This window comes from Lepus europaeus, chromosome X, assembly GCF_033115175.1.
Source record: "Lepus europaeus isolate LE1 chromosome X, mLepTim1.pri, whole genome shotgun sequence".
Lineage (NCBI taxonomy): Eukaryota > Metazoa > Chordata > Mammalia > Lagomorpha > Leporidae > Lepus > Lepus europaeus.
Genome location: NC_084850.1, coordinates 111,796,148 through 111,819,454, shown reverse-complemented (window position 1 = coordinate 111,819,454; position 23,307 = coordinate 111,796,148). Strand labels below are relative to the sequence as shown.

The 23,307-nt window shown below is 39.2% G+C and overlaps 1 protein-coding gene and 1 pseudogene across 1 annotated transcript; one reads left to right on the top strand and one right to left on the bottom strand.

Moving 5' to 3' along the window:
* Positions 1-302: 302 nt before the first annotated feature.
* Positions 303-402, top strand: LOC133753871 (U6 spliceosomal RNA; annotated as a pseudogene).
* Positions 403-18,859: 18,457 nt separating this feature from the next.
* LOC133753650 (protein FAM47E-like) lies at positions 18,860-20,125 on the bottom strand. Its single transcript, XM_062184347.1, has one exon. It carries the CDS (start codon positions 20,123-20,125, stop codon positions 18,860-18,862), a length of 1,266 nt encoding a protein of 421 aa, XP_062040331.1.
* Between the last annotated feature and the right edge of the window lie 3,182 nt (positions 20,126-23,307).

The window sequence follows — 23,307 nt, the reverse complement described above, 5'->3', positions numbered from 1 at the left end:
AATCTAATTCAGATCTTCTACTTGGGTGTCAGAAACCCATTTACTTGAGCCATCACTGCTGTTTCCCAGGATCTGCATTAGCAGGAAGCTAGAGTCGGGAGTATAGCCTGCCATGTGGTCATCTTAACTGATAGGCCAAATACTCACCCCCAAGTCCACTCTAGAATATGCTGCATTGGGTACATACTTTTTACAATGCTGTTTTATTAACATTACTGTGGTATGTTTATAGAAATTTCTAATATCTTTGTGTTAAATAAATACACTAAGAAATACCTCCTGAATTCAAGAGAAATGAGCACTTGCTTCGGCAGCACATATACTAAAATTAGAACAATACAGAGATTAGCATGGCCTCTGTGCAAGGATGACATGCAAATTCATGAAGCATTCCATACTTATAAAAAAAAAGAGCGAGAAATGTAATATCATTTACTCCTCAAGAATTTTTGGTATCTTTGCTTAGGTGATTGTTTTCAAACCTTTATGTCTATTTCAGCTGGGTGACTGGGAAGATTTAAAGGAGGAGAATTGAAAGAAAGACAGTATCTGCTGAAAGGCTTGACTAAGTTTATTTCCACTTTCCTCCTTACCACTACCAGGAAAAAAGCATTCAATCAAGATCTGTCTATATTGTTCCTAACTCTTGACAGGCTCTAAGAATAACACTATGTAAGATTATTTCTTGCCTAAAATTTATTATAATCACATCAATAAGAAGCCATAGAAGGCTGACCCGTGCTGAGCCGAGCCACACCGAGCCAAGCCGCACCGAGCCGCGCTGACCTGCACTAAGCTGCGCCGTGGACACGGAAGCCGCGAGAGTTGGAAAAACAGTGAGCCCAGCCACAGAATTTGGGCCCAGGCGATGGAAGGAAAGGTAACCCGAGACATTGGCCAGGAAGGTTAGAACGTGGTCTGAACAAACGCGGGGGGGGGGGTGAAAAACTACACCAGGCTGACTGGAGGAGAGGGAGAAAAAAAAGGGGGGGGGGGGGAACCACCAGGGACACTAGCCTCTCTCCGCACTCTCCTTACAAAGCCCAGAAAGACAAGAGAAGGGACCGCTTTACATATGTAAAACAAACTCCTTAGCCTAGGCTGCCCTGAAGAACCAAACAGAGCTCTTTGGCCACACCTCCAAGATGCCAAACAAACGTAGAAACCAAAGTAACAAGAGCAAGGAAGACACTATAATGCCCCCAAATGAAAAAGACACCCCAATTCAAGATTATGAAGATGAGATAGAAGAAATGCAAGAAGCAGATTTCAAAAAATTGGTAAGATCATTAAGAAGTTCTCAAAAACAAATTCTTGAACTACAGAAATACTTAATGGACAAGATAGAAAATCTATCCTGCAAAAATGAAATATTAAGGAGGAATCAAAATGAAATGAAACAACTAGTAGAACAAGAAACAGTGATAGTGACGAGAAACCATAATGAAATGAAGAATTCCATAGATCAAATGACAAACACATTAGAGAGCCTTAAAAACAGAATGGGTGAAGCAGAAGAGAGAATATCGGAATTAGAAGACAGAGAACAGGAAAGGAAACAGGCAAACCAAAGAAAAGAAGAGGAAATTAGAAATCTAAAAAATATTGTCGGGAATCTACAGGATACTATTAAAAGACCGAACATTCGCGTTCTAGGAGTTCCTGAAGGCATGGAGAGGGAGAAAGGATTAGAAGGCCTTTTTAGTGAGATACTAGCAGAAAATTTCCCAGGTTTGGAGAAGGACAGAGACATCTTAGTACAGGAAGCTCATAGAACCCCTAATAAACATGACCGAAAGAGATCCTCACCACGACACATTGTAATTAAACTCACCACAGCGAAACATAAAGAAAAGATCTTAAAATGTGCAAGAGAGAAACATCAGACCACTCTCAGAGGATCCCCAATTAGACTCACAGCTGACTTCTCATAAGAAACCCTACAAGCTAGGAGAGAATGGCGAGATATAGCCCAGGTACTAAGAGAGAAAAACTGCCAGCCCAGAATATTATATCCTGCAAAGCTCTCATTTGTGAATGAAGGTGAAAGAAAGACCTTTCACAGCAAACAGAAATTGAAAGAATTTGTCGCCTCTCGTCCACCCGGCAAAAGATGCTTAAAGATGTGATACACGCAGAAACACAGAAACATGGTCACCAATATGAAAGAAGGTAAAGGAAGGAAACCTCACAGCAAAAGATCACAGGAAACCCAAAATGATAGGGTAAAGTTACTACTTATCGATAGTCACATTAAATGTTAAAGGCCTGAACAATCCAGTTAAAAGACACCGATTGGCTGATTGGGTTAAGGAACAAAACCCATCTATCTGCTGCTTACAAGAAACACATCTTTCTAGCCGGCGCCGCGGCTCAGTAGGCTAATCCTCTGCCTTGCAGCACTGGCACACTGGGTTCTAGTCCCGGTCGGAGCACCGATCCTGTCCCGGTTGCCCCTCTTCCAGGCCAGCTCTCTGCTGTGGCCAGGGAGTGCAGTGGAGGATGGCCCAAGTGCTTGGGCCCTGCACCTCATGGGAGACCAGGAGAAGCACCTGGCTCCTGCCATCGGATCAGCGCGGTGCGCCGGCTGCAGCGCGCCTACCGCGGCGGCCATTGGAGGGTGAACCAACGGCAAAAAGGAAGACCTTTCTCTCTATCTCCCTCTACTGTCCACTCTGCCTGTCAAAAATAAGAAAAAAGAAAAAAGAAAAAAAAGAAACACATCTTTCTAACAAAGATGCACACAGACTGAAAGTGAAAGGCTGGAAAAAGATATACCATGCCAACAGAAATGAAAAAAGAGTGGGCGTAGCCATCTTAATATCAGATAACATAAATTTTAACACAAAAACTATTAGGAGAGACAAAGAGGGGCACTATATAATGATTAAGGGATCCATTCAACAGGAAGATATAACGATTATCAACGTATATGCACCTAATTACAGGGCACCAGTTTGTTTAAAAGACTTGTTAAGGGAATTAAAGGGAAACTTAGACCCCAATACAGTAGTACTGGGGGACTTCAATACTCCACTCTCAGAGACAGACAGATCATCAGGACAGAATACCAACAAGGAGACAGCAGATTTAAACGACACTATAGCTCAAATGGACCTAACAGATATCTACAGAACTTTTTATCCTACACAGAAAGAATTTACATTCTTCTCAGCAGTACATGGAACCTTCTCTAGGATTGACCACATACTAGGCCATAAAGCAAGTCTCAGCAAATTCAAAAGAATTAGAATACCATGCAGCTTCTCAGACCATAGGGGAATGAAGTTGGAAATTAGCAACTCGGGAATCCCTAGAGCACGTACAAACACATGGAGACTGAATAACATGCTCCTGAATGAACAATGGGTCATAGAAGAAATTAAAAGAGAAATCAAAAATTTTCTGGAAGTAAATGAGGATAACAGCACATCATACCAAAACCTATGCAATACAGCAAAAGCAGTGTTAAGAGGAAAGTTTATATCAATAGGTGCCTACATCAAGAAATTGGAAAGGCACCAAATAGATGAGCTTTCAAGTCATCTCAAGGATCTAGAAAATCTGCAGCAAACCAAACCCAAACCCAGTAAGAGAAGAGAAATAATTAAAATCAGAGAAGAAATCAACAGGATTGAATCCAAAAAAACATTACAAAAAATCAGCCAAGCAAGGAGCTGGTTTTTTGAAAAAATAAACAAAATTGACACCCCATTGGCCCAACTAACTAAAAAAAGAAGAGAAAAGACTCAAATCAATAGGATCAGAGATGAAAAGGGAAACGTAACAACAGATGCCACAGAAATAAAAAGAATCATCAGAAATTACTACAAGGACTTGTATGCCAGCAAACAGGGAAATCTATCAGAAATGCATAGATTCCTGGACACATACAACCTACCTAAATTGAGCCAGGAAGACATAGAAAACCTAAACAGACCCATAACTGAGACAGAAATTGAAACAGTAATAAAGGCCCTCCCAACAAAGAAAAGCCCAGGACCAGATGGATTCACAGCTGAATTCTTCCAGACATTTAAAGAAGAATTAACCCCAATTCTCCTCAGACTATTCAGGGCAATCAAAAAAGAGGGAATCCTTCCAAACTCTTTCTATGAAGCCAGCATCACCTTAATTCCTGAGCCAGAAAAAGATGCAGCATTGAAAGAGAATTACAGACCAATATCCCTGATGAACATAGATGCAAAAATCCTCAATAAAATTCTGGCCAATAGAATGCAACATCACATTAGAAAGATTATCCAATCAGACCAAGTTGGATTTATCCCTGGTATGCAGGGATGGTTCAATGTTCGCAAAACAATCTACGTGATACACCACATTAACAGACTGCAAAAGAAAAACCATACGATTCTCTCAATAGACGCAGAGAAAGCATTTGATAAAATACAACACCCTTTCATGATGAAAACCCTAAGCAAACTGGGTATGGAAGGAACATTCCTCAATACAATCAAAGCAATTTATGAAAAACCCATGGCCAGTATCATATTGAATGGGGAAAAGTTGGAAGCATTTCCACTGAGATCTGGTACCAGACAGGGATGCCCACTCTCACCACTGCTCTTCAATATAGTTCTGGAAGTCTTAGCCAGAGCTATTAGGCAAGAAAAAGAAATTAAAGGGATACAAATTGGAAAGGAAGAACTCAAACTATCCCTCTTTGCAGACGATATGATTCTTTATTTAGGGGATCCAAAGAACTCTACTAAGAGACTATTGGAACTCATAGAAGAGTTTGGCAAAGTAGCAGGATATAAAATCAATGCACAAAAATCAACAGCCTTTGTATATACAGACAATGCCGCGGCTGAGGAAGAACTTCTAATATCAATCCCATTCACAACAGCTACAAAAACAATCAAATACCTTGGAATAAACTTAACCAAGGACGTTAAAGATCTCTACTATGAAAATTACAAAACCTTACAGAAAGAAATACAAGAGGGTACCAAAAAATGGAGAAATCTTCCATGCTCATGGATTGGAAGAATCAACATCATCAAAATGACCATTCTCCCAAAAGCAATTTACAGATTCAATGCAATACCAATCAAAATACCAAAGGCATTCTTCTCAGAGCTGGAAAAAATGATGCTGAAATTCATATGGAGACACAGAAGACCTCGAATAGCCAAAGCAATCTTGTACAACAAAAACAAAGCCGGAGGCATCACAATACCAGATTTCAGGACATACTACAGGGCAGTAGTTATCAAAACAGCATGGTACTGGTACAGAAACAGATGGATAGACCAATGGAACAGAATAGAAATACCAGAAATCAACCCAAACATCTACAGCCAACTCATATTTGATCAAGGATCCAAAACCAATCCCTGGAATAAGGACAGTCTATTCAATAAATGGTGCTGGGAAAATTGGATTTCCACGTGCAGAATCATGAACAAGATCCCTACCTTTCACCTTACACAAAAATTCACTCAACATGGATCAAAAACTTAAACCTACGACCCGAAACCATCAAATTATTAGAGAGCATTGAAGAAACCCTGCAAGATATAGGTACAGGTAAAGACTTCTTGGAAAATACCCCAGGACCACAGGCAGTCAAAGCCAAAATTAACATTTGGGATTGCATCAAACTGAGAAGTTTCTGTACTGCAAAAGAAACAATCAGGAACGTGAATAGGAAACCGACAGAATGGGAAAAAATATTTGCAAACTACACAACAGATAAAGGGTTGATAACCAGAATCTACAAAGAAATCATGAAACTCCACAACATCAAAACAAACAATCCACTTAAGAGATGGGCCAAAGACCTCAACAGACACCTTTCCAAAGAGGAAATCCAAATGGCCAACAGACACATGAAAAATGTTCAAGATCACTAGCAATCAGAGAAATGCAAATCAAAACCACAGTGAAGTTTCACCTCACCCCGGTTAGAATGGCCCACATTCAGAAATCAACCAACAATAGATGCTGGAGAGGATGTGGGGAAAAAGGGACACTAACCCACTGTTGGTGGGAATGTAAACTGGTTAAACCACTATGGAAGTCAGTCTGGAGATTCCTCAGAAACCTGAATATAACCCTACCATTCAACCCAGCCATCCCACTCCTTGGAATTTACCCAAAAGAAATTAAATTGGCAAAAAAAAGCCGTCTGCACATTAATGTTTATTGCAGCTCAATTCACAATAGCTAAGACCTGGAACCAACCCAAATGCCCATCAACAGTAGACTGGATAAAGAAACTATGGGACATGTATTCCATGGAATACTATGCAGCAGTCAAAAACAATGAAACCCAGTCATTTGCAACAAGATGGAGCAATCTGAAAAGCATCCTGCTGAGTGAATTAAGCCAGTCCCAAAGAGACAAATATCATTTGTTTTCCCTGATCGGTGACAACTAACTGAGCACCAAAGGGAAACCAGTGGAAGTGAAATGGACACAATGAGAAATAGTGACTTGATCAGCTATGGTGCTGACTGTTGATGTACAATGTAGTGCTTTATCCATTTTAGTATTTTTTTTGTGAACTCTGTAATTAACACACAATTATACTTAGGTGTCTAAATCTTAACTGAAAAATTATCCCAGTTAAATATAAGAATGAGAAAAAGAGAGGGAGGAGATGTACAATTGGGGACATACTCAATTGGACTTGCCCCAAATGATGGAGTTAGAAAAGTGCCAGGGGACTCAAATACTATCCCATCAAGGTGGCATGTACCAATGCCATCTCACTAGTCCAAGTGATCAATTTCAGTTCACAGATGATCACACTGATAGATCTAAGATTCAAAGGGATCACACAAACAAGATTAATGTCTGCTAATACTAACATAAAACCAAAAAAAAAGAGAGAGAAGGATCCAACATGGGAAGGGGGAGCAGCAGACTCATAGAATGACGGATGTCCTAAATAGCACTCTGGCCTCAAAATCAGCCCTTGAGGCATTTGGATCTGGCTGAAGAGCCTATGAGAGTATTTTAGGCATGGAGGGCCAAGACACTCTGGGAAAAAAAAAAAAAGATGAAGAAGAAGAAGAAGACCTAAATGAAGGATCTCAGCGAGTGTGATCCCAGTGGAAAGAACGGGGCCATCAAAGTAGGAGGTAACTTTCTCTGAAGGAAGGAGAGAACTTCCACTTTGACTATGGCCTTGTTGGAATAGGATCGAAGTCGGGGAACCCTAAAGGCTTCCATAGCCTCGGCAACTCATGGCTAGAGCCTAGGGAGATTACTGACGCCATAAACAAGAGTGTTAAATTGTTAAATCAACATCAGGAGTCACTGTGTACTTACGTCCTATGTGGGATCTGTCCTTAATGGGTTGTCCAAGGTGAAGTAATGATATAGCTAGTACTGAAACAGTATTTTTACACTTTGTGGTTATGTGTGTGCAAACTGATGAAATCTTTACTTAGTATATACTGAAGCGATCTTCTGTATATAAAGATAATTGAAAATGAAAAAAAAAACTTGGTGTTAAATTGGAAATTACATAGAAAAGTAATCAGTCTTTTTTAAAAAAATATCATGCAGGATCTCTGTCATTAATGTGATGTACACTGTTATTTAATGCTATAACTAGTAATCCAACAGTATTTTTTCACTTTGTGTTGCTATGTGAGGGCAAACTGTTGAAATCTTTATATATACTAAACTTATTTTCTGTATACAAAGAGAATTGAAAATGAATCTTGATGGGAATGGAAGGGGAGAGCGAGTGGGAAAGGGGAGGGTTGCGGGTGGGGGGGAAGCCTTTGTAATCCATAAGCTGTACTTTGGAAATTTATATTAATTAAATAAAAAAATTAAAAATTAAAAAAATAATAAAAAATAAAAAAGAAGCCATAGAATAGTTTAGTAAAAGTAAAATCAATAAGCCAACATACATTTCAACTGTCTCTATCTTTGTAATGAATTGAATTGTATTGGATATTGCCTGGGGTTTATTGGCCAAATTATATAGAAGCATTTGTTTATAGAAGTAGTTTTTACCTTACAAGACTAAAAAAATTCTCAGAAGTATTTGAAACATTTTGATTTAGTTGATATTAGGATTGCAGCTATATTTAACTTAATTAAATCATATGGGTGAATGCTTGCAAGCCCCCTTATATGTAGAGTTTAGGTGCATTATTGAACTGCATTTCAAGAGATGATGGAATTTTATTAACCTTACTAATTTTTCCTCTTCTTACCCTGGAGTAAATAAATAAAATTCTTATTTTAAATAGTAAATTTTGTAAACCATTGATAAGATGGCTGTACTTTTTAAAAGGTAAGCAGAAATAAAGAAACAAATGAAAAGCTTACTGCTCCCTTCTGCATCACCATCTTGCAGAACACAAATTTATATTCACATTAAAAAGACATGGATACATCATGGTAAAGAAGAGTTAAATGAGACATATCCCCAAGATTTTTGCCTCTTGAAAACAACTGATAACAAAAAGCTTTTGGGGGCCAGCATTATGGCACAGTAGGTCAATATTCTGCCTGCAGCGCCAGCACCCCATATGGGTGCCGGTTCTCATCCCGGCTGCTCCTCTTGCAGTCCAGCTCTCTGCTATGACCTTTAAAAGCTGTAGAAGATGGCCCAAGTATTTGGGCCCCCGCACCCCTATGGGAGACCCGGAAGAAGGTCCTGGCTTCAGCTCGTCCCAGGTCCAGCCATTTGGGAAGTGAACCAGCAGATAGAAGACCTCTCTCTGTCTCTACTTCTCTCTGTCTGTAACTCTACCTCTCAAGTAAATAAACAATCTTTTAAAAAAAGTTTTTGAACAGCACGGTGTCATTTTATAAACCATTACACTAAAAAGGTAAAGACCAATCCCTGAATTTGAGAAGTAGCCATACATCCACATGGTATGATTTCATATTTCTGTAAATTGAAGTTCTTATTTCACTTTAATATCAGTTATAACAGTGACTATTCTGGCAGTTGGCAAATCATTATAAATAATAGCTATATGATTTGGTAGCAGCCTTTGGAAGTGAGATAATTCATGATCTATATTCTCATTGTACTGTTCTTTAATTCAATGTACATAGATAGAAAATGAATATAACAAGTATTCTTCATTCTTTGTTTAGGAAGCAGTGAGGGACATGGAATCCTGTGTCAAATACTGCTCAATTAAAACTGGACTCTAACCCTTCCAAGTTTTATGAACTTGTAAAAAGCAATTTACTCATCAGAAAAATGTGATTAATAAGATGATATGCTGTAAGAATTAAATTTGGTGGTACATTTAAGATAAGCTCTTTGCAAAAAGATTAAATTTTTTGCTTGCAAAAATATAGTTTGCCCCTGAAAGCAGTCAATTCATTATATAAAAAACTACCTTTCCAATGATCCACTATATCATGTTGTGAGAAAAAATGATAATTAGTAATTCTGAGTTTGCTCATGTCAAAAACAAAATGAGGGGTCAGGAATTTAGCTTAGTGGATATGATGTAGCTTGGGATGCCCTCATCCTGTATCAGAATGCCTGAGTAGGATTCCCAGCTCCTCTTTCGATCCAGCTTCCTGTTAAATGCACTCCTTAGGAGGCAGCAGGTGATAGCTTAACTACTTGAGTCCCTGCCACTCTGGAAGTAGATATGAATTGAGTTCTGGGCCCCAGGCTTCAGCATGGCCTAGCCCCTAACTGTTATAGCAGGGGTAGGGAATGTCTGGCCCGTGGAATCATTTGATCTGGCTCTGCAAAGGAAACCTGAAGCAGGACTCCAAATTCAGTAAATCTGTATCAGGCTAATTGTTAAGTTGTTAATTTTGTATGGCACGTGGATGTGATGTTATAAATATCCAAGTGGCCCTTGACAGAGAAAGTTCCCAACTCTCCATTAGGGAGTGAATCAGTGAATGGAAGATCTCTGCCTCCGCCTCCCCCTCCCCCTCCCCCTCCCCCTCCCTCTCCCGCTCCCTTCTTGCTATGTCTCTCTGACTTTCAGATAAATTGAAAACATTTCTTTTTGATTTTGGAGACCACTAATGTTCAATTTTGGTTTGTGTCCTTTAAAAGAAAACAAAATGAAGGAATGATCACAAATATGCAATATATGGTATACTTGACTGATTTTGAGAAGTTAATTACTTCCTCCAGACTCCAGAAAGAAATTTTGGGGCATAAGCTGTAAGTGATCTTTGACAAAGGTGACAGAAATACACAAGGAAAGGATAGTCCTTTCATTGAGTGTGCTTGAGAAAACTAAATATCTATCCACACTTGATATATGAAGTATTTGCAAGGCTGTTGAGAACTTGGAAGCTTTATACACTGTTAATGAGAAAGTAAAATGATGCAACAGTTATTTAAAATACTATGGAAGTTCTGTAAAATATTAAAATAGAATTACAGTATGATCAGTCTTCCCACCCCTAGTATACATGCAAAATTAGTGAAATTTTAATCTTAGGGTTGCGGGTAGAAGGGAAGTTATGAGGGGGGAAGCCATTGTAATCCATAAGCTGTACTTTGGAAATTTATATTCATTAAATAAAAGTTTAAAAAAACTGAAATGTGAAAAGTCATTAAAAAAAGAAATTAGAATCTTGAAGATACATGCAATCCTATGCTCAATATGGCATTATTCATAATAGCCACAATATGGAAACAAACTAAATATTCATCAAATGAATTAATAAAGTAAACATGGTATAAACATACAATGTGGTAGTATTCAACCTTTTAAAAGAAGGAAATCCTTTCTCTCTCTCTCTCTCTCTGTGTATATATATATATATATATATATATAGTTGCAGGACAAATAATGCATGATTCCACTATGAATGGAGTTACTTAAATGATGATAAGCTATCAGAAACAGTAAAGCTCATAGAAACAAAATAGAATGGTGGTTGTAATGGGCTGGGGGAGGAGTGGGAAATGAGGAGTTGCTGTCCCAGAGTTATAGAGATTCAGTTATAGATAATGAATATGTTCTAAAGATATACCATTGTGCCTATTGCTAACAGTATTGGGAATTTTAAAAATTTATCAAGTGGGTAGATCTAATGTTAAGTGTTCATACTTCAATTTTTATTTTTTAACTTAATTTTTACTTTACTTTTTCATATTAGTATGATATTAATACAAAGAGAACAGATTCTATGTAGTTCACAGCTCCCTCTCCCTCCCTCCCTTCCTTCCTTTCGTTTTTTAGTAGAAAAACTACTGTTCCTCAAGAGTATAGACAAGGATTATAAACTATCAAATCTCAAAATGTCAGGTAACATATTTGTAATTTACATTACAGTCAACAGAGTTCAACAACTAAAAAGTAAAAAGACCCTAGTTCAGTGGGAATATAGGCAAGGATTATAAGCAATAATCAAGTGAAAAAACTAATAAACAGTAAATTTTAAAGCATTAAAATCACATTACATCTATAGAAGTATATAGAAGTTTATACATCTATAGAAGTATAGCATTACAATTAAACCTGTATTTGCAGCAGTATTGATACACACAGGCATTTCTTTTTTTGTTTTTGGTTGCTTTTTTTTTTTAAATTTTAGCTCCCAATCATATGTATGTGTCAACCACTCACATAACAAGATTAGAGATTAAGGACTCAGAATGATTCTTTTAAAACAAATATTTAAGCAATATGCTTGCTAGAGCCAGCAAGGAACCATACCTTAATTATTAATTAGAAGCTAGTAAACACTAATTTGTTTTCCTCTGGGGTTTAGGAAATTGTTCCGTTACCTTCCCATCCTTACCTGCCCCCTCACCATGCCTGCAATAATGTCCACTCTACCTTCACATATCAAACTTGTTAATTACATGAGATTGTCTTGCTTCCAGCATTTCGTTGAGAAATTAAACCTATTTACTGCTGCTTTTAATATAGATACTCTGTCATCATAAGGACCTCTTCAGTTTGCATATACCCACTCCTGAAAGTTCATCAAAATTCAACTGTTTTTTATTGTGTTAAATGATCCAACCCTTTATTTTCCCTAGCTAAGAATATTTTAGGTTGAAAGAAGTCAGGTTGCATAGTGCTATAGAATGGACTATATGCTATAGAATGCTATAGAATGTGTTTCTGTATATTTACAGGTCACAGTTGCCCTTAACATGGGTGATTTTAATCTGTGTGTTTAAGATTTAGTTATTTGGGCCGGCGCCGCGGCTCAATAGGCTAATCCTCCGCCTTGCAGCGCCGGCACACGGGGTTCTAGTCCCGGTCAGGGCACCGATCCTGTCCCAGTTGCCCTTCTTCCAGGCCAGCTCTCTGCTGTGGCCAGGGAGTGCAGTGGAGGATGGCCCAAGTCCTTGGGCCCTGCACCCCATGGGAGACCAGGAGAAGCACCTGGCTCCTGCCATTGGATCAGCGCGGTGCGCCGGCTGCAGCGCGCCTACCGCGGCGGCCATTGGAGGGTGAACCATCGGCAAAAAGGAAGACCTTTCTCTCTGTCTCTCTCTCACTGTCCACTCTGCCTGTCAAAAATAAAAAATAAATAAATAAAGATTTAGTTATTTGAAGGGGAGTATTACAGAGAGAGGGAGAGAGACACAGAGAGAGAGAGATCTTATACCCACTAGTTCAATCCCCAGATGGCCACAAAGGCCAGCACTGGGCCAGGCCTAAGCCAGGAGCCAGAATCTTCATCAGGGTCTCACATGTGGGTGGCAGGGGCCTAAACACTTGAGCCATCTTCCACTGCTTTTCCCAAGCCATTAGGCTAATATCTGTATTTTGATGACACTCAGGAATTCATAAATGTTGTTTAAATTATGATATTCATAACATATCCTTATTTTCTTCTTTCCTCAGCGTTATAAGGAAATTACTCCTCAAGTGACCCCTGGATTGTAATAGCATAAGAATATGATCAAAATTTTTAGTCCTCAGGCTACTGCCTGAAAATGTTATTGAATATTATACTTAGGGAATGTAAAGCAAAAATATATTTTATGTTTAGCAGCACAAAACACTCATGACAAGTGATGTAGAGGGAAGAGAAAAACTTACTAGACAACCAAGACTTATGCAATTGTTCATATTTCATTTAGCCTTTAAAAATCCAAGTGGAAAATTATTGTTATTCCAAGTTTGAGATGAATAGGTTCTGTGAAGCAACTCATTTGCCTCTAGTCACAGGATCAGCACATACTAGCGGTAGGATATGGAGTCAATGCGTTTCTATCTAGCTCTAAAAGCTACACTTCTAATATTATTTACTGCAGACTCTCAGAATGAAAAATTATTTCATCTTTGGTAAACTCCATGTTCCTACAGCTATATTCTCCAAAGGATTTATTACTCTGGGGCATACTATAATCTGGTTGATTATTATAGTATCCATTTACCACTGATGTTAAGAGTATGTCTATGGCCGGCGCTGCAGCTCAATAGGCTAATCCTCCACCTGTGGCACTGGCACCCCGGGTTCTAGTCCCGGTCAGGGCACAGGATTCTGTCCCGCTTGCTCCTCTTCCAGTCCAGCTCTCTGCTGTGGCCCGGGAGTGCAGTGGAGGATGGCCCAGGTGCTTGGGCCCTGCACCCGCATGGGAGACCAGGAGAAGCACCTGGCTCCTGGCTCCTGGCTTCAGATCAGCACAATGCGCCAGCCACAGTGGCCATTGGAGGGTGAACCAACGGCAAAAAGGAAGACCTTTCTCTCTGTCTCTCTCTCTCACTATCCACTCTGCCTGTCCAAAAAAAAAAATTAATATGAACCTGGTTGGCAATGTTTAATAATTATGCACTGCTTGTTTTCATCAAGGCAGTTGCAAACAAATTTTTTCCAAAAAATAAATAGAATGGAATATCATAATTTCCTTTTTTAGCAGGATATAGCTTAATTAAAAAATTTAAATGCTATGCTATTCATCAAAGGAAAAACAGTGAAAGAATAAAAATTAAGAAATAATTAAGCTTCTATTTTTGTAAAATATTGAACAAGAAGAGTGGCTATTTTATTATCTTCAATATTCAATGTGTTTTTTTTTTTTTTTTTGACAGGCAGAGTGGATAGTGAGAGAGAGAGAGAGACAGAGAGAAAGGTCTTCCTTTTTGTTGTTGGTTCACCCTCCAATGGCCACTGCGGCCGGCGCATCTCACCGATCAGGAGCCAGGTGCCCCTCCTGGTCTCCCATGCGGATGCAGGGCCCAAGGACTTGGGCCATCCTCCACTGCCCTCCGGGGCCACAGCAGAGAGCTGGCCTGGAAGAGGGGCAACCGGGATAGAATCCAGCACCCTGACCGGGACTAGAACCCGGTGTGCTGGCGCCGCAAGGCGGAGGATTAGCCTGTCAAGCCACGGCGCCGGCCTCAATGTGTTTTCAAACTCATAATACAAATATTTGCTGAATAAATAATTTTATAAGTATTTTTCTTCTTTAAATGCATAGTTTTAAAATTAGACACATTCAGTATTCCTTGTTTAATCTTATGATAGAATGAAAAGAAAGCAGTATGTCTAACCTCTGCTTGAATAACTAAGATAAAAAGACACTGGTCATACAATACAATTTCATTCAGTTTGTGGCTTTTGCATCCTTCCAGAGCTAAATATGTCCTCACTCCTGCCACACAATGAACAAAGCTATGATTGTTCTACCTAGCAAGATGAAGAGAAAGATTTAAATGAGAAAATGAGAGTATATCTTTGTTTCTCCCTTATTAGAGCTCTGAGGCACATTATGCTTACCCCGGTTTCAATGATTAGGGCCCAAGTTTTCAAGGTGAACAGTTAATTGTCCATGACATTTCTGAACTTTAGTCTGGAAATAAGATAATAAATTAGAAGACTTCCACTCTATACTTCACACTTGACCCTAAATAACTAAATTCTCTGGGATTTCTCATTTAAAGAATGAAGATAATGATACTTTTGGGTCACTCTATGTTGTGAATACTAAAAAGAAAAATGAATAAATGAAAGAATGTGAGTGATATTTGAAAAAAATTTGGAGGCTACACTAACACAATTATGTATCAGGCTCTCTTCTATATTCTCTCTGCTTCTGAAAACTATGGATTTGGAGTCAGGTTGTGTTTTGAATTCTCACTGGCATAACCAAATCTAAAATTCAAACACTGGTTCTATTTGACAATTAATACCAATGTGGGTAATTTTAGCATGAAGAAGTTCATGTAATTTCTCTGTGGAAAGTTTATTGCATGGAAGTACCCATTGCCAATAAGAAATAGGAGCTCTTACTGGTAACTCTTCTTTTTTAAATTAACATACTAATTGTGCATATGTACGAGGTACAGTGTTATATTTCAATACATGTATTAATGTTTCATGATCAAATCAGTAATTAGCATTTCCTCCTCCTTTAACATGTATCATTAATTTGTTTAGAAGCGCCAGACTTCTCTCTTCTAGTTCTTTATGAAATATAAACTGTGGTGAACTATAGTCACTCTACTCTGCTAAAGAACATTAAAACATATTCCTCCTATCTGATTGTTTTTTGGCACCTGTTATCCAGCCTTACTCTTTTCCTTTGCTACTTGCAAAGTTTTTGCTTCTAGTGACCACTGTTCTACTCTGCTTCTATTCAGTCAATGTTTTTGGCTCCCACATGAGTGAGAGCATGCAATATTTGTTTTTCTGTGTTGAATTATTTCAGTTGACATAATGTCTTCCAGTTCCATCCATGTTGCCACAGATGGCAGGATTAGTGTCTTATTTTGCAAATAACATTTTTCACATGTTAAGCAGCAGCTAAGATTGACTAAGATTTAGTTGAAGGCTATCCCTGGGTAAATACCATCAAAAAGGTTTTTTTTTTCCCTTCATTTCTTTGTGTTGTCTTTTCAGCACACTCTACCCTCTGATACAAACATATGTATTTTGTGCCAATGCATAAATTCTATGATACTTGCAACCTTGGGTTCTTACATTAAGCAATATTTTAATTCTCAGTAGACTTTGAGTTTGATGATAATGGTATCCATTTTATAGGTAAAAATAAAATGCCTTGTAAAGTGTGAAATTACATAAGAAAATGTGGAAAAACATGTCCGTCTCCTGCTCAGAAAAACTGAACGTTGAACTGTGAGAATGAACAGTTCTTCAAGAAGTACAAGACTTCAACGCAGAACCACAGAGCCAGGTTAACACTAAGCCAACAGCATGCTGTTAGCCTCCGTGAGATCTGAATAAACAGGTATAGGAATTTCACATATTTTGAAGGCAGTAGTGTCTCATTTCTCTAATATACTCAAATTCTTTAGGAGAAGGCAACTGGAAAACAAATATCATTTATGGAAAAGATAAGATCTTATTAAAACTATCACAAAATTGACCTTGGTGGGGAGAATATTGAAACAGGATCACATTGTCTCAGTGAAGCCCTAACAATAAAGAAGATCATGGACAAAGATACTGATATAAGAAAAGACATAATGACTGAAATCTGGAAAACAGGAGCTTAGGGGTGGGGGCTGGGGCGGTAGAAGGGAGGACTCCCTGTGGGTATGTTGGGGGGTGGGGTTATGTGAGCATGCATATTTGTGTGTGTAGCTCAGTGCACATGAGCCTGAAGAATTTTCAAGGGTGTGAATTTGACCAGGTTTGCATTTTACAAAACTATATTCAAGGAGAAGAGAGACTGGATTAGAAACCACTGGAGAAATACAGTAAAATACAGTAGTGATATGACCCAAGGATTATGGTGATGGAAATCCTAGGCCTTGACTTACACAACTACGTAGATCTGATTCTTTAAGCACAAAATACCCACGGATAGACTATACTGCAGAGAATTTTCGTGTAAACAGCTATCTCTTATGAGGATGAAATGTGTGTGTGTGTGTATATATATATATATATATATATACGTACATATATATACATATATATATATTTCCATCTGCAGTTGGATAATTTAAAAATTGGAAGCAGAAATGCACTTCAGATCTGCACTACAAATCTTTGCACCTATAAATTAAACTCTCCAAGAGAGTTTTACCTGTTAGTTTAGAAATGTAAAGTTGCCTGATTTGTCTTTCTAAATATGAGTGAATTTTAAATTGCTATTCATGAAATGAAGACACTAATTGTATTTGAATAGATATGTGTATATATTTGATGCTACTGTGTAGCTTTGCTGACACAGATATATTTTGCACAACAGATCTGCCACAAATTTAAATCTACCTACATTTTGCACTTGTTTGTATGATTTGGAAATAGTGTTTTGTGGTGAAGTTTTTTTTTTTTCCCAAAGAAACCTTTTATTTAAGGAATACAAACTTCATGCAACTTCAGGAACATAGTGATTCTTCCCACCTATTTCAACAAATAGAGTTAAATAGATTAACTATTTATTTCAACAAATTGTATAAAAAAAAAAAAAAAAAAACCTGTTCCTCAACAGTTGAGACAAGGGCTATTCAAAGTCATTGCATCTTGAAGTTGATTTCACTTCTTTTTTTTTTAAAGTATTCTTTTTGAGAAACTTAATTAACTTTAAAGAAAAACCCAAGAATGAGACGTCTTTTGCGAGCACTTAAGCATAACTAAAACTTATGTGTCATATGAATATCCTCCACTTAATACACTAAAATGAAGCAAATCTTTGAGAACAAGTTTTACTATTAAGTCTCGTAATACAGCTCTTTGAGGACAGAGATCTTGCATGGGAAGTTAGTGCACTCCTGTTGTTAATTTAACAATTAATGGCCGCGCCGCAGCTCAATAGGCTAATCCTCTACCTGCGGCGCCGACACACCAGGTTCTAGTCCCGGTCAGGGCACCGGATTGTGTCCTGGTTGCCCCTCTTCCAGTCCAGCTCTCTGCTGCAGCCCGGGAGTGCAGTGGAGGATGGCCCAAGTGCGGGCCCTGCACCCCATGGGAGACCAGGAAGCACCTGGCTCCTGGCTTTGGATCAGCGCGGTGTGCCAGCCACAGCGCGCCGCCCGCAGCAGCCATTGTGGGGTGAACCAACGGAAAAAAGGAAGACCTTTCTCTCTGTCTCTCTCACTGTCCCCTCTGCCTGTCAAAAAAAAACAATTAATACTCTTATGTATGGCATCAGTGATCACCCAAGGCTCTTGACATGAGCTCCCTAGACTATGGAAGCCTTTGGAATCCACAAACTCCTTCAATATATAGACAAGGCCATAAACAAAGTAGTTTTCTCCTCCTTTCAGAGAAAAGAACATCCTTCTTTGATGACCACTTCTTTCCACTGGGTTCTTGATTGAAAAGATAAGATTTTATTAAAACTATCACAAGGACCCACAGAGGTCCTTCATGAAGGACACTTTTTGTTGTGAAGTTTTAAGAAAATGGTGAAAATGTTTATATATTCAGTTGAGAAATATGATAAAATGACACAGCTTATGTTTCACCTTTAATTTTGATAAGTAGTTTTCAAACTGCTCTTGGGGGTTTGATGGGATTCTAAAGTGGAAGATAATTTCATTATTAAAAGGGGTTAATATTTTTGCTATAGATTTCAAGTTTTGAGTAACAAAACATTTGTCATAACTACTTCACTACAACTTCAATGTACATGGAGATATATAAGTCTCCTTTTACTTATTATAAGATTGATCCCATGTTTTAGCTACCTAGAGATAACCAATAGGGCATTTCTTTTCTTAAGTAATTCTGCTTTATTCTATGTTTTTACTAATATTGATATCGCAATGTAATACAATTCCACAAAATGTGATAAAGTATATATGAATGTTGTTCTCATAGTTGGTAAAATATTTTTAAAATGATGAGCCCAAAATAGGAGGTCACTGAGAAATCTTTATAAGCATTAGGTGTTGAGTTTACACAAATTGCCAGAGTTGTACATTCCAAGTGGGACACTCATAATTCTGATTGGTATTTACAATGAAAGAGAAATAGCCAAGTAAGTAGTCACTGGAGAATTGTCATATCATCTTCCTCTGTACGTTCTCCTAGTTTTAAGTGGATTCTGGTAACTTTAGATATAGGGGTCTTGACAGATTCATAATCCCATCCCTTCCTAGTGAACAACTTCTCCAGGATATGGGGCATGCTGTAGCCCCTGCTTAGAATGAAATCCTTAAAGGCAATTGTTCCATAAAGATCATCAATAATGTCTGGTTTCATCCTCTCTCGTTCAGCTTCAAGGATGATCTTAGGATCAATCAAAGGTTCATTACTCATTAGCTTTTTCCACAACTTGGTCTTCAGGTACCATGCTCCATATTTCATCTTCACCCTGGTTGTCTTCCAAATCTCTGGCGTTTCCTGGAGTTGAGTTTCCCAGCCTAGCTCGTCTGTGGAGCATTTCATTTCATCTCTTTGATGGAGCTCTGTGACGTGCTTTAGTTCTGGATGAACATCGTGTACATTCACCATGCAGTAGTCTTTAAAGCCTGGTTTCCACTTATGGCTGATGGTAAACTGTTGGATCACGTAGTCTTCATCAATGTCTTGGTACCCGGAAGCAGCCGCCCATTTGCAAAAGTCACAGACCATTCTCGGTACAACTGCACGAAGAACAGTGCCCTCATGCAATTCATATATGCTTGACCTTTGACGTAACTTGTCTGGATGTGAAGCAGGCGCCTTGAGAGGCTCCAAGAAGGCTCTTGAAATGCGGCGCTTAGAAACCTTTATGGGCGTCTTGGGTTTTTCCCTGTTGCCCTTACAATAAGCCCAGGTGTCCTCCAGCTTCCTCTCAGGGTCCAGCTCTTCCAGCACCTTCAGTAAGAGATCTGCAGGTAGATCTTCCTCCAGATTTGGGTAGCTAGCCAAAGGATGCTTTGTCAGTTGCGCTTCCATGTCCTCTACAAAAGCCTTGCGTGCCAGCTGGGCCTGCGAGAGCGTGGGAAACAGGCCTGCTTTCGAGGGCAGCTTTCTCTTTGCAGGGGCAGGTCGGGGAACTCGGTGAGAAATCACAGGGAGAAAGGCCTCCTTCGGGCCGCGAGTGACCATACCCTCGCAAGGCGGACAGCCTTTCCTGAAGTCATCGAGCCCCTCTTTCACGAATACCCAGCGCCTGCTGTCCAAGGATGTGGAGAACTTCAGAAACTTGCTCTTGTGGTTTGCCAAACACTTGGAAGGTAGTTTGGCCTTGCAACAGCGCTTGCAAGTCATGCCTGGAGGCATCGGCTCCAGTACAAAGGGCCACTGTGGCGCCCTCCGGTCCGCCATGGTGCCCCTGGCCCCACCTCCGGGGCCAGTGCTGAAGCTTCAGCTTTTTGTTGACTGCGGATCACTTGGTCGCTAGGAGACCTGGAACCTCCAGGAGCCTGGATTGTTTCCTGCATGGTGGCACTGGCGCGCCTGCGCAGCCAGATTATTGGGGGGGGGGGGGACATTTTACAATTTTGGTCTAGCACAATTTTTCTTTCGTTAGCACCAAAACCTTTGTATAATACAAATTACAAATTTGGTATTGTTCCTCACTGTGGCCTGAACTGATGTCTAATTTAAAATCCATTTTCTCATGAATCTTGATGTGAATGGAATGGGAGAGGGAGCAGGAGAGGGAAGGGTTGTGGGTAGGAGGGAAGTTATTGGGGGGGAGAGCCACTGTAATCCATAAGCTGTACTTTGGAAATTTATATTTGTTAAATAAAAGTTTAAAAAAATCCATTTTCTCACTCTTTCATTCTCCACATATTTGCTAAGATCCCATTTGTGGCAGTGTGCTGTGTCCTCAAACTATTACAATTCAAGATATAATCACCATATATGATACATATCCTCTTATCTAGTGATAATTTTCAATCTTGGATTATTCTACTGGAATTTACAATATCAATCACTTTCCCTTTTCAGTTCTCATCTTTAGTAACATAACATGGTTAGTTATTTCTCTGTTCTTAGCTTCTTTGTGTTCCTCCTTTTTTGGGATTGATCAGAAATGCTAGTGTAAGTACATTCCCATGTAATCGTTTACCTTATCAAGTTTGCCCTTGTTGAATGTATCCCCACAGATCAGGGCCCAGTATTTGGTGTAGCTAATAGCTAACTTCCTTCATTTAGCATACTATTTTCTTTTTTTTTTTTTTTTTTTTTTTAATTTTTGACAGGCAGAGTGGACAGTAGAGGGAGACAGAGAGAAAGGTCTTCCTTTTTTGCCGTTGGTTCACCCTCCAATGGCCGCTGCGGTAGGCGCGCTGTGGCCGGCGCACCACGCTGTTCCGATGGCAGGAGCCAGGTGCTTCTCCTGGTCTCCCATGGGGTGCAGGGCCCAAGCACTTGGGCCATCCTCCACTGCACTCCCTGGCCACAGCAGAGAGCTGGCCTGGAAGAGGGGCAACCAGGACAGGATCGGTGCCCCGACCGGGACTAGAACCTGGTGTGCCGGTGCCGCAAGGCGGAGGATTAGCCTGTTAAGCCACGGCGCCGGCCTTAGCATACTATTTTCAAGTGTCATCTGTGTTGCAGCATATATCAGTAATTCTTTTCACTTTGTTGCAATTTTAATCCATTGTGTGGATATACCATATTTCATTTATCTACTCAGCAGTGAATGAACATTTAGTTGTTTCCAGTTTCTTGCTCTTATGAATAATGTTGCTATAAACATTCATGTACAAATTCTTGTGTGACACGTGCTTTCATTTCTTTTGAGTGTATGTATAGGAGTGAATTTGCTGGTTCATATGATAACTCTGCATTTCACCTTTTTAAAAAAAAAAGATTTATTTTAATTATTTGAAAGAGCTATAGACTTAAGTAAAGACAGGGAGAGAGAGAGCTGCCAGACTGTTCTCCACAGTAGCTGCATCATCTTACATTCCCACCAGCAGTGTATAAGGGCTCTGATTTGTTTGTTTACATCCTCACTAACACTTAAAATTCTGTGTGTGAAATGGCATTTCATTGTGTCTTCACCTTGTATTTTCTGGATGGTGAATCATATCAAGAATTTTTTCAGGTGTTTAATGTATATTCACATGCTTTGCACATTTTTAATTGGATCATTTTTGCTTTATGTTCTATAACTATTCTTTATATATTCAAGCTACAATTCCCTAATAAGATGTGATTTGCAAATATTTTTTCCCATTTTGTGAGTTGCCTTTTCCCTTTCTTGGTGGTGTCCTTTCAAATGCAAAATGTTTTTGTTTTCTTTGACAGGCAGAGTGGACAGTGAGAGAGAGACAGAGAGAAAGGTCTTCCTTTGCCGTTGGTTCACCCTCCAATGGCCGCTGCGGCCGGCACGCTGTAGCCGGCGCACCGCACTGATCCAAAGGCAGGAGCCAGGTGCTTCTCCTGGTCTCCCATGGGGTGCAGGGCCCAAGCACTTGGGCCATCCTCCACTGCACTCCCGGGCCATAGCAGAGAGCTGGCCTGGAAGAGGGGCAACAAGGACAGAATCCAGCGCCCCGACCGGGACTAGAACCCGGTGTGCCGGCGCCACTAGGCGGAGGATTAGCCTGTTGAGCCATGGCACCGGCCTAAAATGTTTGTCTTTAAATAATTAAAATTCCAATTTTGTTTTTTTTTTATTTTGATGCTATATATATTTAAGAAAACATAATCACTAAGACTGACTCATGTTTTCTTTTTGGAGTTTAATAGCTTCTGCTCTTTGGGTAATCATGATCCATTTTGAGTTTTATTTTATTTTAAAATTTTTTTATATATTCTGTGAGGTGTAGGTACAACTTTACTTTTCACCTGTGGATGTTCAGTTGTCCCAAAACCATCTTTTGAAAAGACAGTCCCCCATTGGATTATCATAGCACCCTTGTCAAAATTCAGTTTACTATACAAGTGTTCATTTCTGGAATGTTCAATTCTATTCTACTGATACCAGTATCACACTGTCTTGTTTACTGTAGCTTTGTTGTAAGATTTTAAATTGGGAAGTATAAGTCCTTCACATTTATTTATTCTTTTTCAAAATTGTTTTGACTATTCTAGGTCCCATAAACGTCTATATGAACGTAAGGATCAGTTTGCCACTTTCAGCAAAATAGCTGCCAGAGGTTTTGATTACTATTGCATTTAAATAGGTAGATCCATTTAGGGAGCGTTGCGATCTTAACAGTGTTAAGTCTTCCAATGCAAACACTTGAGCTGTCTTTCTATTTATTTAGGTCTTTATTTAAATAGTGCAATGCTTTTAGAGTGTAAGTTTGGACTTTTCTTTGTTAAACTTATTTCTAATTATTTTCTTTTTCCAGCTTAATTGATTTTTAATTGAAAAATAAAAATTGTCTATATCTCGGCCATTGTTCTGGTACAGCCAGATAACAGCTGCTGCCTGCAACATTTGCATGCCCTGTGAGTGCCTTTTCAAGTCCCTGCTGCTCCACTTCAAAGCCCTGCTAATGTTTGGAGAGTGAATCAGTGCATGGAATATCTCTCTGTCTTTC

Excerpts from the sequence above, each read along its gene's own strand:
- LOC133753650 (XM_062184347.1), bottom strand. The coding sequence starts at position 20,125 with ATGGCGGACCGGAGGGCGCCACAGTGGCCCTTTGTACTGGAGCCGATG.